This window comes from Ovis canadensis, chromosome 5, assembly GCF_042477335.2.
Source record: "Ovis canadensis isolate MfBH-ARS-UI-01 breed Bighorn chromosome 5, ARS-UI_OviCan_v2, whole genome shotgun sequence".
Taxonomy (NCBI): Eukaryota; Metazoa; Chordata; class Mammalia; order Artiodactyla; family Bovidae; genus Ovis; species Ovis canadensis.
Genome location: NC_091249.1, coordinates 75,152,880 through 75,170,033, shown reverse-complemented (window position 1 = coordinate 75,170,033; position 17,154 = coordinate 75,152,880). Strand labels below are relative to the sequence as shown.

The following is a 17,154-nucleotide window of genomic DNA, read 5'->3' as shown; positions in this document are numbered from 1 at the left end:
GGACATGGGGATGTGGAAACAGATTGTGTCCAACACCCAAAGGCCGGCGGCCTGGTAAAGGAGATCGGGAGGACAGGCCCTGGGTTTGGGGTGGCTGGAGAGGGCATCACAGAAGATGAGGGGATCGAGTTGGGCCTGAAGCCTGGAGAAGGTTTGGTTAACCAGAATGGGCAGGTCATTCTAGGCTGGAGAGGAAGTGGTTGTGGAAGTGTGTTCAGGATATGAGGGGCCGCCCAGTCTAGTGGAGGTGGACGATTTCTCCCTACAAATCAGGGAGAGCTCAAAGGCCTTTGAGTGTAACTCGGCACTTTACAGTTTATAAAGTGCTATGATCTTTGTCTCAGATGAGCTATATGGACTTGTTTTCATAACCTAGTAAACTTAGCAGTGTAAGAGATTATCACATTCTCATTCTTTCTGTGAGCTCGGCAGAGCAACTACAATTATTTCCATTTTAAGGATGAGAAAAGTAAGGCCCAGGATGATGAAGTTTTTTAATGAGTCATCACAAAGCAAGTCACAGGCAGAGGCAGCACTAGAACACCCATCTTTAGATTCTCAGGGCTGCAGCTCTGGATCAATGCCTAAGACCTGTGTTAGGAACACCCTGAGTGCTGGGGGTTTCCCAGCTCTGACCACCCCAGGTTCCCAACTCGGGGATGGTAGCCTCCCATCTCAGCCCTTGACTCACATGCCCCTTCTTTCCTCCCAGGGCATTGGGACCGATGAGAAGTGCCTCATTGAGATCTTGGCTTCTCGGACCAACAAGCAGATCCACCAGCTGGTGGCAGCGTACAAAGATGGTGAGATGGGCAAGAGGGGCCATTCAAGGTTTTTCAGATGTGTAACGAAGGTGCTCACAAGAGTAGGGACCCTAAGACTCTACCCTTCCACCTTTTTTCCTCCTTCCCTCTGATCTGTCTGTCCATCCGTCTATCCATTTAGTAAGTACCTACTTTCTGCTGGGTTCTTAGCATATGGTGGTGGGCATCCATACCGTTCCTGCCTGAGAGCGTATGTATTAATGAGATAATGAGGGATATAGATAATAAACAGGTAAACAAATGGGATGATGACACGTGGTAAAGAGTTATGAAGGACACAAGACAGAAAACAAGCATCCAACTTGGAGAGGACATGCTTCAGATAGGTGGTTGGGGAAGCCTGTTTTGGGAGGAGACGAGCAGGAGCCAGTTGTACACAGAGTGGGGAGAAGACCCTGGCAGGAGAGGGAATGACAAGCCCAAAGACCCCCAGGCAGAATAAGCCTGTTGTCCAGTGCAAGGCTAGAACAGCAGAGAGCGGGACAGGATTACACAGGGCCGTGCAGGCCAAGGAAAAGAGACAGTGTTTATTCCAAACCTAGTGGGAAGCAACCCACTCCAGTGTTCTTGCCTGGAGAATCCCAGGGACAGAGGAGCCTGGTAGAAGGTCGTCTGTGGGGTCGCACAGAGTCAGACACGACTGAAGCAACTTAGCAGCAGCAGCAGTGGGAAGCAGAGGAGCCCGTGATGAGTGTGGGCTCTAAGACAGTCACTCGTGTTGTTCTGGATCGGAGAAGCAGAAGGAACAGTCAGAAGGCTGTAGCCACTGTCCAGGTGAGCGACAGTGGTGTCTGGAGTAGGATGCCACAGGTGAGGATAGAGATGTGTGCAGATTCCATCTCACCATGTCGTGAGTCAGCATGAAGCATTGTGAAAATACAGCCTGGGTCTTGCACGGCCAGTGTGGAGACTGGATTTGGGGATTTGTAAGAAATATCAGTATTTTAGGGGCAGCGGGGACCTCTATCCTAGTTCCCTGGGATGTTGTGGAGGTGGGACCAGAGCTTGTGTTCCTTCCTGGCAGCCTATGAGCGAGACCTGGAGGCTGACATCACTGGGGACACCTCTGGCCACTTCCGGAAGATGCTTGTGGTCCTGCTGCAGGTTGGTCTACCCTGGGGCCCTCCCTGAGTTCTCCCCCAGGATGCAGAGGGCTTGGAGCACCTTGTCCCTGTTCCCCTAGACAGTGTGGCTCGTGAGAGGCTCCTTGGTGGCTCCTCAGATGGAAAGTCCTCCTCGTGTTTTCTGGCCACCTCTCCCCCGCTCCCCGTCTTATCCTCAAACTTGAGATGGTCTCTTTGGCTTGCCTGAGTGTAGAAGCTGAGCATCCAGGGTCTGTTCTGTCCCCCGTGTTTTGCACAGGCAGGTGACCTGCATTTTTTTTCACACACCCTGTCTCTCTTGTGCTTCTCTGTCCTCCTTTTTCTCCCCACAAGTACCCCCTCCTCTATGCTCCGGCCTCTCTCTTGCCATGGCTTTCCCAGCCCTGCTGCTCCCTCCCAACCAAGGATGACGTAACAACATGAAAAAGAGCATGAAGAGGATGTGCAGTGGTGTCACAGCTGAAGTCTACCTACTCAGGCTGCTTTTTCCTTTGTTCATTTTCCTTTGCCTGTGGGTTTTGTTTTTTTTTTTTTACACTTTGAGTTAGTTGCTAACATTTAAAACTAGAGAGGTTTTGCTCCAAAATCAGATCTCTGGGTTCTTTTGAATAATCGAAAAGTTCTGGCAACAGCAGGCCTGCTTATTCTCAGGACTGCCCTGTTTGGTCCACACTCCAAGGATAAGGGGAGAATCCAATGGTAGGGACCCTGTGATTCCTTGCAAAATAGATGCTGTGGTCCTCTGTGTGTGTGGCTGCACCCTGCAGCTTGTGGCATTTTTGTTCCCCAACCAAGGATTGAACCCCGGCCTGAAGCAGTGAGAGTGCAGAGTCCTAACCACCGAACCACCAGGGAATTCCCAGGTGCTGCGGTCTTGTTCGGTGGCAGCTGTCAGTCTCTTCCCCTGGACACCCCGGGCCACCGTGGTTTTCCTAGTCCTCCCTGTCTCCACCACTGGCATCCAGGCTTTCTCCCAGCTCTGGTATTTGATCCAGTGTCCCTTGTGTTTCTTCCCAGGGTACCAGGGAGGAGGATGACGTAGTGAGCGAGGACTTGGTGCAGCAGGACGTTCAGGTAAATAAGCACCAGCGGAGATTGCTGGGCACAGCCAGGCAGCCCAAGAAGGGGGAGGGATGGAGGCAAAGTAATTTGCGTCAGATACCAGAAATAACTGACTCACCGCCATCAGTATACAGCGCTTCGCTGAAGGAAGGGTTGAAGTTACCTTTCAAAGGCACACAGCGTATGTAAAGCTGGTGAGATGTATTTTGGAGCTTTCATTATTTGTTCATTTTTCATTCAGTTAATTAATATTTATTGAACACTTACTATATGCCAATCATCCTGAATGCCAAGCATTGGGGAATCACAAATGAGCCAAGTCAAACAGTACTGGGGAGTCAGACATGAGTTAATCACACAGTCACATTTTCTTTGGATATACCATATATTCCAGGTGTTTTGAGCTCCCACTATATGCCAGTGATACTGTAGGTAGATACAGAGAATGTAGAACATAATGCCTGTTCTTGAGGAGTCGACACTGTAGTGGGAAGCCAGGCATATAAATATTATATATTATAATATACAATGAATCAAAGCTATAAAGACACGAAAGTCTAGAAGAGGGAGTAAGGGAAAGAGAACTCCGCCTGGGGACATCAGGAAGTGCTTTGAAAACAAATGGGATGTTTAATCTGGGCCCTGAAGGTTGAATAGGAGTTTCCCCAGAAAGAAAGGAGATGCAATTACTAGCATGTTCAAGGATCTGGCACTGGTTCTGAGTGGCTTGGCTGGTAAGTTCTGTTTCCTGAGGTTTCTTCTCTTAATTAAGCCCCACTTCTCCCCCTCCAGGACCTGTACGAGGCAGGGGAACTGAAATGGGGAACAGATGAAGCCCAGTTCATTTACATTCTGGGAAATCGCAGCAAGCAGCATCTCCGGTTGGGTGAGCTCCAGAGAAGACCTGCAGCTGTCCCCTGGGGGTTGTGTCAAGATTTCTTTTCTCATTTCCTTTTCTGCTAAGGAGCATGATAATGCTTCACCCACAACCCAGACACTCGTCCTGATTTTAACACCGTGGCTTCCGTGGTCCCTTATAAGAGGTCTTTACAGGGTGTTCAGCCCCTCCGTCTCAGTACAGTCCCTGTCTTCATGGTGGAGCAGGATGTGTACACAGTCCCTCACAGCAGACAGAGTGAGGCTGCGTGGTGGCCGGTGACGTGCACGACCTTCCCACCACCTCCCTAAGTGCCAGCCCTGCCTTTCCCGTGGCGATCTGTTCCTGGCCGCTGCATCTCCCCTGCCGAAGTCCCTGTTGCTTCCAGTGTGATGAGGGTGCCTTTGACACCCCATCTCTCTGTCTGACTCAGTGTTTGATGAGTATCTGAAGACCACGGGGAAGCCGATTGAAGCCAGCATCCGAGGGGAGCTGTCTGGGGACTTTGAGAAGCTGATGCTGGCTGTGGGTATGTCTGAGGTTACATTTCCAGGGCCTTTGAGGGATTCAGGGACTCTGGCCCAGGGACATGGGGATTGTATGGTATGGAGATGGGAAGGAGAAAACCAGACGGGTGGTGAATTCTAAAGGTTTAGCTAGGGCCATGTGGCTGAGGCCTGGGGGCTGGGGGTCAAGCCTTGGACACTGCTGCCTCCCACTCCCTCCTCCCATGTTTGTGATCGGGCTGAAAAGCACATGGGGTCAGGGGTCAGGAAGTCATGATCAGGAGAGCGGGTTTTGTGGAGCATCTGCTGTATGCCTGGTGCTCCACTGAGTGTTTACTCTTTACACATGACCCAGGAGTGGACACTGTCATCATCTCCATTTCACGGATGAGAAAACCGCAGCTCACAGAGGCTGTATCTCTTGCCAAGGGTAGTTTTGTAATGAATTGGAGTACTCTGGGCATGGTGGAAGCCAGGAGTCGACTAGTCAAGATTCAAAACTCAGGCTTCTTCTCAGTCTGCTGTTGACTTGGAGAAAGTCACATAATGCTCAGTGGGCCTCAGTTTCCTCATCTGGTAAATGGGGGTGGGGAGTGAGCCGCCTGACCCAGAGGCTGTGGGCACATCCTGACACCGCATTCCCAGGGCATTCTGGGACTCTGGCCCAGGAACACGGGGCTAAGAATGGAAAGAACTCTATGGTATGGTGGTGGGAAGAAGACCAGAATGTCAGTTTGCCAGCCAGATGTTCCAAGAGTCACTGTGTCTGAGCCTGGGACAGGTTGCATGAGTGTGTTTCTTGGGAACAAGCTAAGGCCCAGCACTCATCCTCTCACTCAGAGCTGTCCCCCACCAACCCTATCTCAGGTAATCAGGTTGTGGCCCCGCTCTGCCGGCAAGATCCAGAGGTTGGGCCAGTAATGTTCTGTCATTCAGTTCAGTTCAGTCGCTCAGTCGTGTCCGACTCTTTGCGATCCCATGAATTGCAGCACACCAGGCCTCCCTGTCCATCACCAAGTCCCGGAGTTCACTCAGCACCAAAATCAGATTGATTATATTCTTTGCAGCCAAAGATGGAGAAGCTCTATATAGTCAACAAAAACAAGACCAGGAGCTGACTGTGGCTCAGATCATGAACTCCTTATTACCAATTTCAGACTTAAATTGAAGAAAGTAGGGAAAACCGCTAGACCATTCAGGTATGACCTAAATAAAATCCCTTATGATTATACAGTGGAAGTGAGAAATAGATTTAAGGGCCTACATCTGATAGATAGAATCCCTAATGAACTATGGAATAAGGTTTGTGACATTGTACAGGAGACAGGGATCAAGACTATCCCCATGGAAAAGAAATGCCAAAAAGCAAAATGGCTGTCTGGGGAGGCCTTACAAATAGCTGTGAAAAGAAGAGAGGCGAAAAACAAAGGAGAAAAGGAAAGATATAAGCTTCTGAATGCAGAGTTCCAAAGAATAGCAAGAAGAGATAAGAAAGTCTTCTTCAGCAATCAATGCAAAGAAATAGAGGAAAAGAACAGAATGGGAAAGACTAGAGGTCTCTTCAAGAAAATTAGAGATACCAAGGGAACGTTTCATGCAAAGATGGGCACAATAAAGGACAGAAATGGTATGGATCTAACAGAAGCAGAAGATATTAAGAAGAGGTGGCAGGAATACACAGAAGAAATGTACAAAAAATATCTTCACAACCTGGATAATCACAATGGTGTGATCACTCATCTAGATTTAGACATCCTGGAATATGAGGTCAAGTGGGCCTTAGAAAGCATCACTACGAACAAAGCTAGTGGAGGTGATGGAATTCCAGTGGAGCTATTTCAAATCCTGAAAGATGATGCTGTGAAAGTGCTGCACTCAGTATGCCAGCAAATTTGGAAAACTCAGCAGTGGCCACAGGACTGGAAAAGGTCAGTTTTCATTCTAGTCCCAAAGAAAGGCAATGCCAAAGAATGCTCAAACTACCACACAATTGCACTCGTCTCACATGTTCTATCCGGAGAAGGCAGTGGCACCCCACTCCAGTACTCTTGCCTGGAAAATCCCATGGATGGAGGAGCCTAGTAGGCTGCAGTCCATGCTAAGGGTCGGACACGACTGAACGACTTCCCTTTCACTTTTCACTTTCATGCATTGGAGAAGGAAATGGCAACCCACTCCAGTGTTCTTGCCTGGAGAATCCCAGGGACGGGGGAGCCTGGTGGGCTGCCGTCCATGGGGTCACACAGAGTCGGACACGACTGAAGCGACTTAGCAGCAGCAGCACATGTTCTATCGTAGCAGACTCTAAAGAACCACCTTGCCTAGCCCCACCTCAGGTCCTCCCCACCCAAACCAGTTCCTTGAAACACCAAAGGACCAGAAAGATGAAGGGGATCTTTGCACTCCCAACATTACAGCAGGCCCATGTTCTGATTTCTCTATACCCTGGGTTTGTGGTAAAAGTGGTGGGCCTGGGGTCCTCAGGGATTTCAGATTATCAGGAATCAGGATTCTTCTCAGGTTTGATCTTCCATTTCCAAGGAATGGAAATTAAGAATGGCTCAGACCACCCCATCACCCTTCCAAGGCAGCCAGAATAACTACCTCTTCCTTCCTCTTCTCAGTGAAGTGTGTCCGGAGCACTGCAGAGTATTTTGCTGAGAGGCTATTCAAGGCCATGAAGGTGCGTGGTGGGGTTGATGCGCCCGAGGTTGGGGAGAGGGCTTCTGTGTGCCCCCACAAGATTGTCGGGACCCTGGCAAATCCTTGCCAGTCCACTGGCCAAAGAGAGCATTCAAGGCATTGGCCATAAAGCCAAGTGATGGCACTTGGTCCCAGGTGAGCTCCAGAGCCTGGGGTGCTGCCTTTCACACACCTTCCCACCCAGATACCTACCCTGTTCCCATGATTGTTCAGGGGGTGCGGTGACATCATACCCCCAATCCAGCCAGCCAGCTGGGTTGGAAGCCCAAGCTTTATTTCTAAACACTAATTAACTAGAATGTTTACATATAATGTACATGGGAAGTGAAAGACATTTTGGCATTGCCTGCGAAGACTTGTGATGTTCATCCCAGGGACTCAGGGATTCTGCTCCTGGCGAGTACTGAGAACAGATTTTCCTGGGACTTTACACACACAGCACAGAGGGTGGTGGTATCTTCATAGTGCACCTGGGTGAATGAACACAGTCATTTGTTGTCAGAGGCCACAGGCCCAAAGTCCCTGCAAGTGGCCCATTCTCTGCCTTCCAGCGCCAGACTGGACCCAGCTGGGTCCAGCTGTCCAGAGACGTTCGCCTGTATGGTGTGTTCATAAAAACATTCATAGCAGTATGGTCCATGTCATGAAAAAACTAGAAGCAACCCAATGCCTGTCAGGAGTAGATGGACAAATAATGCATAGTGGTGTATTTACAGAGCTCCAAAATGTGCAAATCTAAACCATACCTTGCTTAGAGTTATGAGGAAATCAAAGACGGAAATGACACGAGGTGGGGGAAGAAGACGACAAAAGCAGGAGGGACATCAGGGAGCTTCAGAGGGAATGGCAACGTTTGGCTTCTCTCCTTAATTTTAACATTTTATTACAAACACTGTATTTTCAGTTGAGCAGGGGACTCTTAGCAGTCTAGCCTCCTCTCAATTCCCCATCCCCCAAACCCACTCGTCTTGCAGGGCCTGGGGACTCGGGACAACACCCTGATCCGCATCATGGTCTCCCGCAGTGAGCTGGACATGCTTGACATCCGGGAGATATTCCGGACCAAGTACGAGAAGTCCCTGTACAGTATGATCAAGGTGAGGTGCTCATGGAGCTCCAGAAAGGGCTGGGGTGCTCTCCCAGGAGGAAGGGTGTCATCCTAGAAAGCTGGAGTCTCGTGGGAATTACAGGAGCCCTGCCTGTGCCACCTTCAGGGAGTTGAAGGCAACTACAGAGAAGCAAGTGTCACCTTACAAGCAAGGTGCTTCTAAGACATGGGGCACCTCTTTAGAGGAAGGCAGGACTGGGTCATGATGGGGGCAAAGCTGAATCTGGGATGAAGGCTCCATCACTAAGGTGGTGAGAGGTCAGCCTCCTAGAGGCAGCGCGAGGCAGGAGGTCAGAGGCAGGCGTCCCAGGTGAGCCCAGAGGAGGCTTCATTGGGGACTCGCAGGCCCTGGGCCAGGTGGTGGCTCTGGGCTGTCCAGCCCATGAGACTTGCTTCAGAGACAGATGTAAAGCTGGATGGTTTCTCCTTGTTTTGGGTGAGTGGGATAAAGCTTTCTGAGTTCAAGCTGTGCTCCCTAAAGTGTGTTTCTAAAGAAGAATTATATAGGCACTGTGTGCAAAAATAGCTCATGGGAAACGTCTGGGAAAAACTAGAAGCAAAAGAAGTCTGCTTTACCAAAGAACTTCTCACAGCCTTCACTATAGTTTATCCACTATGAGGCCCCAAGAGGGATGTAGAATATGCCGTGTCTATCGAACATACATTTGTTTGGTTTTGGCATTTCCCAGTGTTTTTGCTCAGTCCATTTTATGGACTATTTCACATAGGAGAGCTGGGCTAGGGTTATCTGGTGGCAGGGGTGTGCTGGGGCCAGTTCACACTGGCTTGGGAAGCATCTCTTCTTTTACTAATTTTTAAAAATATTTATTTATTTGGCTGCACCAGGTCTTAGCTGCAGCACTCCAGGTCTTTGTTGTGGTGTGTGGGATCTTTAGTTGAGGTGTGTAGGATCTAGTTCTCTGACCAGGGATAGAACCCAGCCCCCCTGCATTGGAAGTGCAGAGTCTTAGCCATTGGACTACCAATGAAGTCCCCAAAACATCTATTCTTAATTCCGTGTGCAGTGAAGTCATACCTGGTAGCTTGGAATTGTCCACTAGAGGAAATTAGCAAACGCTACAGATCAGGACTTTTTCTCTTTTTCCCAAAGAGCCAGTTGGTAAGTGCTTACTATCACACCGCAGTTTGGTCTCAGTCACCTCCAGACAGGCTGAGAGTGAGGGCTGCTGTAAACACATGGTCAGCCTGCCCCTGTTTGGGGCTATGCAGGACCTCCCCTTCTTGTCTGAGAGGATCCCAGGGCTGGGTGAGAGGTGACCTTTCCCTCTGTCTTTCTCCCCAGAATGACACCTCTGGCGAATACAAGAAGGCTCTGCTGAAGCTGTGTGGAGGAGATGATGAGTAAGTGGCCTCCTGGCCCCAGGCTGGAGGGCGTGGCCTCAGGTCAGGACTCTCTTGCCCTCATTCTGATGGATGGATGGATTAGGTGGACTTGGGAATTCCTCGAAGGGCAGAACACTGCATGGTGAAAGTCTGAGCACCCGTGTTACGCGCGCATGAGTGTGGTCTCCCATACATGGAGACGTCTGCTCATGTGAACTTGGAAAGCAGTCTAGGGATGTGCGTCAGCAATCAGAGTATGAGGGTCTAGGCCCTGCTACTAACTTCTCAGGTGCTTCTCTGGTTCATCATCTGTTAAATGGAAAAAGTAGAGATGCCTGCCCTGGCTGCTCCTTTATTCAGCATCTATGCATTAAGCACTCTCCACGTGCAGGCTTGAGGGGAAGCATTGATGAAGCCTCCGGCCTAGAAAAGCACACAGACCTGGGCATGTGTCCATGGTGGGGAGGTGTACGTGTCTATGTGAACTCTCCAGGTGGGGGTGGGGAGGCTCCTGGAGATAATGAGGCTGAGATCCAGGGAGAAAGGTGATGGGGTGAAGACATGGCCTGGAGGGAGAGTGGGGTGGAGAGAGAGCCTGGAGATAAGAAGGTGCCACCTGGCTCATTTATGTAGCTGAGGTCACACTTCTGTATTGCTCTGGGAAGATATGAAGCTGAGAGATGGGCGGGGCCTGGAACTTCTTCCTGGTGCATGAATCTCACCTAAGGAGAGCAGAGAACCCGCCACAGGAGGAGGAGTAAATTGGAGCATGACTTGACCAGCTTTGGGTTGCTGGGAAGGGAACTACAGGTACTCTGATCTCCCTTCTCTGGAACGTCTAAGGGTCCAGTTAAACAGAGAATACGAGAGCCTCCTGGTTACCTTTGGTAGGTGCCTTAGGAGCTGGTTCAGTTCAGCAGATATTTACCTGGCAGCTGGTAAACCAAGGTGCTTGGCAGAAGGAGAGGTAGCGACGACATGGCTCGAAGCTGGTCGTGGACGTGTTTGAGAGGGGAGGCTTATGTAGGAAAGGGGAGGATGAGGGATTCGAGAAATCTTCTCCTGCCTGGGACTGGGGGCCAGGAAGGCTGCTGGTCAGAGCTAGCATTGTCGGGAGTCGAAACGGGGTAGAAGGTTCTCAGATGTGAAGGGTTGGCTCTGGTGAGTGGGTGAGGCCCAGGCTGGAGAGAGGGTACAGCCAGATGGGTTTACTTGAAGTGTGTGTGTGTGTGTGTGTGTGTGTGTGTTGTGTGTGTGAAGTGTGCCCACGATGACCTTCCCTCCTGTCCTCTCCCTAACACCCTCCATTCCAGTGCTGCTGGCCAGTTCTTCCCGGAGGCAGCGCAGGTGGCCTATCAGATGTGGGAACTTAGTGCAGTGGCCCGAGTAGAGGTCAGACCCTCCCCACCTCCTGCTTGACCTCTTGACCACAGCTTCCACTCTTCTGCTGGCACTTTCCTGCTGCTCTGGTTGGCACCCAGCTGCCCCCTGGTGGCCAACCAGAGACACCGAGTCTCACGTCTTGAAGCTTCCTGTTCTCTGCAGTGACAGATTGGTGGGCGGGCACTCTGGTGTTGGCATCTGATTCCTGCATTCACCTCTGACACGCTGGGGAGCCTTCTGGCCCACTAACTACATACAGATCTTGCTGAATGGAGACTTGGTTGGTTCTTTGGAGGGGCCTATCCCATCCTGGATCCAGTAGTTGGGTTTTGGAGGCATGGAAGCTGAGAACAGATGGGCATCCCTGGGTGTACTAGAGGATTCTTAGTTCTCCTGAGCATCCTCAGACCCAGGGTCTACACAGGGCAAAAATAAAAAGTTTCACAGAAGTCCTCAGGGCAAATCAGCCCCGAGGTAGCACTTGGCCCCTACAAAAATATTTGGAACCTTGGACTCTATTGCTCACTTGCTAGCTACCTTTGGCAGGCCCCCACCTCTCTCTGTCTCTATCTCCAAAAAGAGGCTGTTGGACATGGCGGTCCGGGTGCCCTCCAAGGGCTCCTGTGCACAATGCTCTAGGACAGTGTTTCCCAAATTGTAACGCAAGAGCTGTCACTGAAGATGATCTTACGTCATATGAGGAATGAACTGTGTTCTTTTTGTTGGGGAGAGACCTGCATGGCATTAAATAACACTGACCTTCATGCAGTGTGAAAGCTACTCCACTTTGGTTTAACCAATATTTAAATCAGTAATCAATTATTGTTAATGTCGAGGAGGAAGTCTCAGCTTGGTGCCACATCCTTGCCACAGCCGCTGATGTTCCCTTTTCATGACGAGCTGAGAGAGCTAGCTTCAGGTTCAGAGCTCTTGGCAAGCCATGGTATCTTGTTAAATTTGGTGATATTTGAAACCATATATTTTTGGTTTTATGGCATTTATTTTTGTGGGTTATCTGATTATGACACCAACTTTCTGTTCATAATAGTGATATAAAATTGTTTTCATTTGTTAACTCATTGAGCAGATATTTTTTGAGTGCTTACCCCTGTGTCAGGTACTCGCGTTATATCAAAGAATGAAATGGACTGAAACCCTTGCCCTTCAGGAGTATTCAGTGCACTTCAAAATGAATGCATTTAAGTAAAACAGAAAAGTGGCTGAATTAAGTTAAAATGTTAAGAAACAGCACAGGGCATGTGCAGATTCAGAAAACACTGGGAAGATCATTTGGGGGTGACTGAAATCTGGGCAGCTCTGTTCCAGTATTTCAGAACATTTCGCTTACCTTTTCAGGGAGAGCGTTGTTCTATGAAATGAGAGGACCCTGGGAGCAGGGCTGGGTTGTGAGAGCCTGGTTTCCAGTGGGGGGCGGGGCCAGAGCTGGCTCTTGGGGCAGGAGCCCGGCCCCTCTGCCCTTGACAGCCCCTGCCCTGCTCCCAAGCCTGGGTCTGTCTCCTCCCTCTCTCAGCTCTAGGGCAGGAGTCTGTCTGCTGTGCCTTCACCCCCGCCTTTTCCCCCAAGCTGCTTGGTTTGGGGCTCTTGGGGAAAGCTTCCCCTCCCTCGCATGCTCCTCTCCTGGCCTGGCCCCTGGGGGGCCTCCAGACACCTGCTGACTCACTTTCTGCCTCTTGTAGCTGAAAGGAACTGTGCGCCCAGCTGGTGACTTCAACCCTGATGCAGACGCCAAAGCCTTGCGGAAAGCCATGAAGGGGCTTGGTAAGGGGCACCTGAAAGGGGTCAGGTTAGCCTCTGGGGCATTGGAGGGTAGCGGGTCTGCAATGGGACCAGCAGGGACAAGAGCTGAGGCTTCAGACTGGAGTCTGCAGGGTGATGAGGACTTTATTTGCCTTGAATCTCCAGCCCCCTGGAATCTCTGGCTCCCTGAAGTATAGAGAGAAGGGTAGTAAGGGGCTTTCTCAGGAACCTTCCCAGAGACCAAGGTGCTCCCAGGTCCTGGTATAGAAGTGCTGAGGTAGGGTTTTTGCTCTGGCTTTATTGCTAACTCACCATGTGACTTTGAGCAAGCCCCATAACCCATCTAGGGTTCTCAGTATCCCAGGACTGGAACTCAGAGGCCCTGACCCTCAACCCAGGGTTCTCTTTTATCTTGACTAGTGACCCAGCAGAAAAGTGCAGAAGGAATCCAGGTTAGTGATTGGGCCAGAAGCAAGGCTCCTGCAGGGCCATAAAGCTGGCTAGCCTGGCCTCTCCCCCAGCAAAGACGGCTGGGGCCCATCGCTGGGGGAGGTGGGGGCCAAGGCCTTCCTCTGATCTGTGGCTTTGGGGTCTTAGGAACTGACGAGGACACCATCATCGACATCATCGCCCACCGCAGCAACGCCCAGCGGCAGCAGATCCGCCAGACCTTCAAGTCTCACTTTGGCCGGGTAAGGGCCTCAGCCTAGACCCTGGGCCCTGAGTCCGCACTTCTCTGACGGAGCTTGGCGTGGACACACGCCTCTCCTTCCCGCTGCACCCCGCGTTCCCTGTGATCAGCAGTATGTTTGTGACTGGTTGCCCTTAGGGCTGCGATCAGGGATTTGAGCTGTGTTAGTGGCATCTAGCTTTGGCTGACTAGTTTCTCCCAGGATGGAAATGGTACCACCCCCTTTCCTTCCCTGTCTCCTCCTTCCAGGGAGAGTGGGCAGGTCCCCCGCTTGCATGGTGTTTTCTCCACCCTCTTTGTGGTTGTGGCGGTGGTGGTGGTGGTGGTTTTGAACCCAACATCAGCCAAGGCTGACACAGACGCCCACGATTCCTATATCCTGTGGAGCCCCGCCTCCTCCTTCCGTGTCTCCTACCTGTCCCAAGCCACGTGTGGGCCATTGCCGATGTTGACATGACCTTGGCTCTGCCCTCTGCAGGACTTGATGGCTGACCTGAAGTCTGAGCTCTCCGGAGACCTGGCAAGGCTCATTCTGGGGCTCATGATGCCGCCGGCCCATTATGATGCCAAGCAGTTGAAGAAAGCCATGGAGGTAAAGTGTGGGCACCCAGGGGATGGGGTCCAGTCCGTGTGGGTGCTGGGGGAGCACAGGCGCTCCTGAGCCCAGGTGGGCTGGGTGTAGCTCCTTGGTGGAGCCCCTCCCATGCCTGTCCTGGGCTCGGGGTCTTGGCTGGTAGTTCCTTGTCTTGTCACCCCACAAGGTGAGGCTTTGCTTTTGTTCCCATGTTATAGATGAGGACGCTAAGGCTCAGCGCTTAAGTTACTCGGTCACAGAGTCGAAGCCCTGGAAAGTGGCAGAGCTGGGACTCAGATCAAGTCTCTCTGTCTCCCGAGCCTGATGTGACAGCCGCGTGAATCAATCCGCTGGGGTTTTAGGCTCCTTAAAGGTTAAGGGAAGAACAGACTTTCCCCAGGCAAAGCCAATTAAGATTATTGTCCTGAAAATTCCTGGACAGAAGAATGGATGACTTAAAAACACAAAATGAGAAGGATAGGGCTACACTGTGGATCTTAGGACACTCTGAGGATCAGGCTGTCCTCACCACACATCAGCTTTTATTTTCATTATCTCTTAACTTTTTGGCCACACTGTCAGAGCATGTAGGATCTTAGTTTCCCAACCAGGGATTGAACCCACGCCCTTTGTCTCGGAAGTGTGGAGTCTTAATTCAGCAGCCAAGGAAGTCCCCACACCAACTTTTAATGGACTGATGAAGATGCCCTTCAGGTCAGAGGACTCAGGGGCGCCTGACCCCTGGGCAGTAACCTCCCAAGACAAAGACTTGTCTTACCTTTCTAGTCTTACCTTTTTTATAGTCATTGCCTCAGCAGCTTACACAGTGACTGGCACATAATGGGTGTTTAGCAGATACTTGAGCTCATCAGTCAGTCAACCTGTCTTGTCTGCTTCCTCCTCTCCGCCGAAGTGAGGACCTCAGCATAAGGGGCTCCCCAGCTGCCTCAGTCCATGTATCACCCATCCAATCCAGATGTAAGCAAATATTGCCTTGTTGTTTTCCTTAAAGCACAGAACATTTTTTTTTCTTCTGACAAATAATGTGTTTACCATGAAAACTTGAGAAAATAGAGCAGAGCAAAAAAGAATATTGAAATCATCCGTGATTCCCTCACCCGCCCGAGACCACGGCCACTGTTACACCGTGGTACATGTCCTCTATCCTTTTTATGTATTTATATATAAATATTTATATTGAAATCTGTGCATATAAGCGTTTTTATACACACACACCCGTATATGCTATATTCTTTGCTTTTTTGAATTTTTGGTCCAAAGCAGTTCTCACGGGAGGTTCTGGAAATCTTTACAAGCTGGTGTAGTCCTTTGATTGCGCCAAGGTCTGGTCAGGAGGTAAAGAGAACATGAGGGAGGCTTGATCTGAGTGTTGACCTGCACAGTGTTCTGGACTAGGGGTCTCTTTGACCTGGGCCCCTTGGGCCTCTCCACAGGGGTCAGGGCTGTGCTTTAGATCCTCTTTGCCTTGACCTTCTAGGGAGCTGGCACAGATGAAAAGGCTCTCATCGAGATCCTGGCCACTCGGACCAACGCCGAAATCCAGGCCATCAAAGAGGCCTATAAGGAGGGTGAGTGCGGGAGACCTGTGGCCCAGTGCTGCGGGGAGGCCCTGGGGAAGAGCCAGGCCCCCCAGGTTCCTGACCTCACCCTCTAGCCCTGCCCCACCTCCCCACCTCAGGCCACAAGGCTGTGATAAACCCCTTGGGTGTGCCGAGCCCTGTGCCTAGGGGAAGGTGCCTCAGAGAGAGTCCCAGGAGGACAAAGTCCTGGAGGTAGGGGAGGGTTTTGACTGGGAGTTAGGGAGAGAGCACCCAGGCCCCTGGAGATGGGAGGGCGGCCTCACAGGTGTGTGGCCTGTGCACTCACACAGGGCCCCGTGCTCAGAAGGCCCTGTGTCTGTTTGCATGCTTTACTATCACCAGCTTGCAATTCTTCATAACTTTTTAATAAGTGCTTCTGTGTTATTCTGAAGAACCTTGAGCATCAGTCAAACCTGTTTAAGGCTTTTGTCTTCTAAACAGCTTTAAAATGGTAGAAACTTTGAGCAGGGCAGTGGCGTAATCAGAGCTATTCTTTTGTGTTCAGTCACTGCCATGCAGGGGGGAGGTAGGAGAGAGTGAAAACAGGGAGGCTGTTGTCTGGGGGAGGGGAGATGCACCGAGCTCTTAGCAGGGACAGGGGCAGAGTGAGGTGATGGACCCATGGCAAATCAATAGCAGGGTGGCTGGTGGCCCCCAGGAGCCAGCGACAAACTCCTTCATCCCCACCACCCTGCCAGCACTGCTCTGGCTTAAATCTGTGCTCCTTGGACCCCTCCCCTACTCTTGGCCAGCAGCCACTCAAACCTCCTTTTCCTGTCTCAGACTATCACAAGTCCCTGGAGGATGCTCTGAGCTCAGACACGTCCGGCCACTTCAAGAGGATCCTCATCTCTCTGGCCACGGTGGGTGAATTCATGGCTCCAGACCTGCTTGGCCCTCTGGGGACCTGGCGGGGGAAGGGTTGCTACAACGAGAGGCAGGGGGTTCACTCCTGATGAAAAGAGGATGTCTTCCCCTGCTGCCTTCTAAGATTCTTACCGTTGAGGCAGTTGCAACGCCTTCTCCATTGTTCACTTTTCAAAGCTGACTTAGTGCCCCCTTCTCCAAGCAGCCCTCCCTGATTGCTCTTAGCCTGGCTTGTTGGGCCCCCAGCTGACAGTTCAGAGCCATTGTGGGTGACCTTTCCCTGTGTCATCATCCAAGAGCTTCTGTTACCGAGGACCTACTGTATAGCTCAGGGAACTCTACTTGGTGTTGTATGGTGACCTAAATGGGAAGGAAATCCAAAAAAGAAGGGATACATGTATACAAGGAGCTGATTCACTTTGCTGTACAGTAGAAACTAAGCAACTATACTCCAGTAAAAATTAATTTAAAGTAAATAAATACAGGGGGGGAAAAAGAACAGCTGTTACCATCTCTTGAACTCTCGCAACCTGGGTACCACACCCTGAGGCACAGTTATGGCAAGCTCACTGTGTGCGAGTCAGGCCTTGGACTAAGTGGTTCCCAGTGTTCGTGCATGTTCAAGACTGCCACCCTGGGAAGGCAGGATCATTGTCCCCATGTTACAGATGCGGGAGAGCGTTCAGAGAGGTGAGTGGCTGAGTTCTGCCCTCTGGCTGCTGAGGAATGGAGAGGGTGTATGTTTGGAGTCTG

At 50.9% G+C, this 17,154-nt stretch overlaps 1 protein-coding gene across 2 annotated transcripts in view; it reads left to right on the top strand.

Annotated features, from left to right (window-relative positions):
• ANXA6 (annexin A6) overlaps positions 1-17,154 on the top strand; it is a 49,141-nt gene that overhangs the window by 17,285 nt on the left and 14,702 nt on the right. For both annotated transcript variants that reach the window (XM_069589967.1, XM_069589968.1), the window contains exons 6-19: positions 713-803; positions 1,849-1,928; positions 2,945-3,001; positions 3,782-3,875; positions 4,300-4,395; positions 6,997-7,055; positions 8,050-8,172; positions 9,487-9,545; positions 10,841-10,919; positions 12,608-12,689; positions 13,266-13,360; positions 13,838-13,951; positions 15,432-15,522; positions 16,318-16,397. In XM_069589967.1, coding sequence (XP_069446068.1) covers positions 713-803; positions 1,849-1,928; positions 2,945-3,001; positions 3,782-3,875; positions 4,300-4,395; positions 6,997-7,055; positions 8,050-8,172; positions 9,487-9,545; positions 10,841-10,919; positions 12,608-12,689; positions 13,266-13,360; positions 13,838-13,951; positions 15,432-15,522; positions 16,318-16,397 — 1,200 coding nt within the window. The remainder of the gene's footprint in view (positions 1-712; positions 804-1,848; positions 1,929-2,944; positions 3,002-3,781; positions 3,876-4,299; positions 4,396-6,996; positions 7,056-8,049; positions 8,173-9,486; positions 9,546-10,840; positions 10,920-12,607; positions 12,690-13,265; positions 13,361-13,837; positions 13,952-15,431; positions 15,523-16,317; positions 16,398-17,154) is intronic.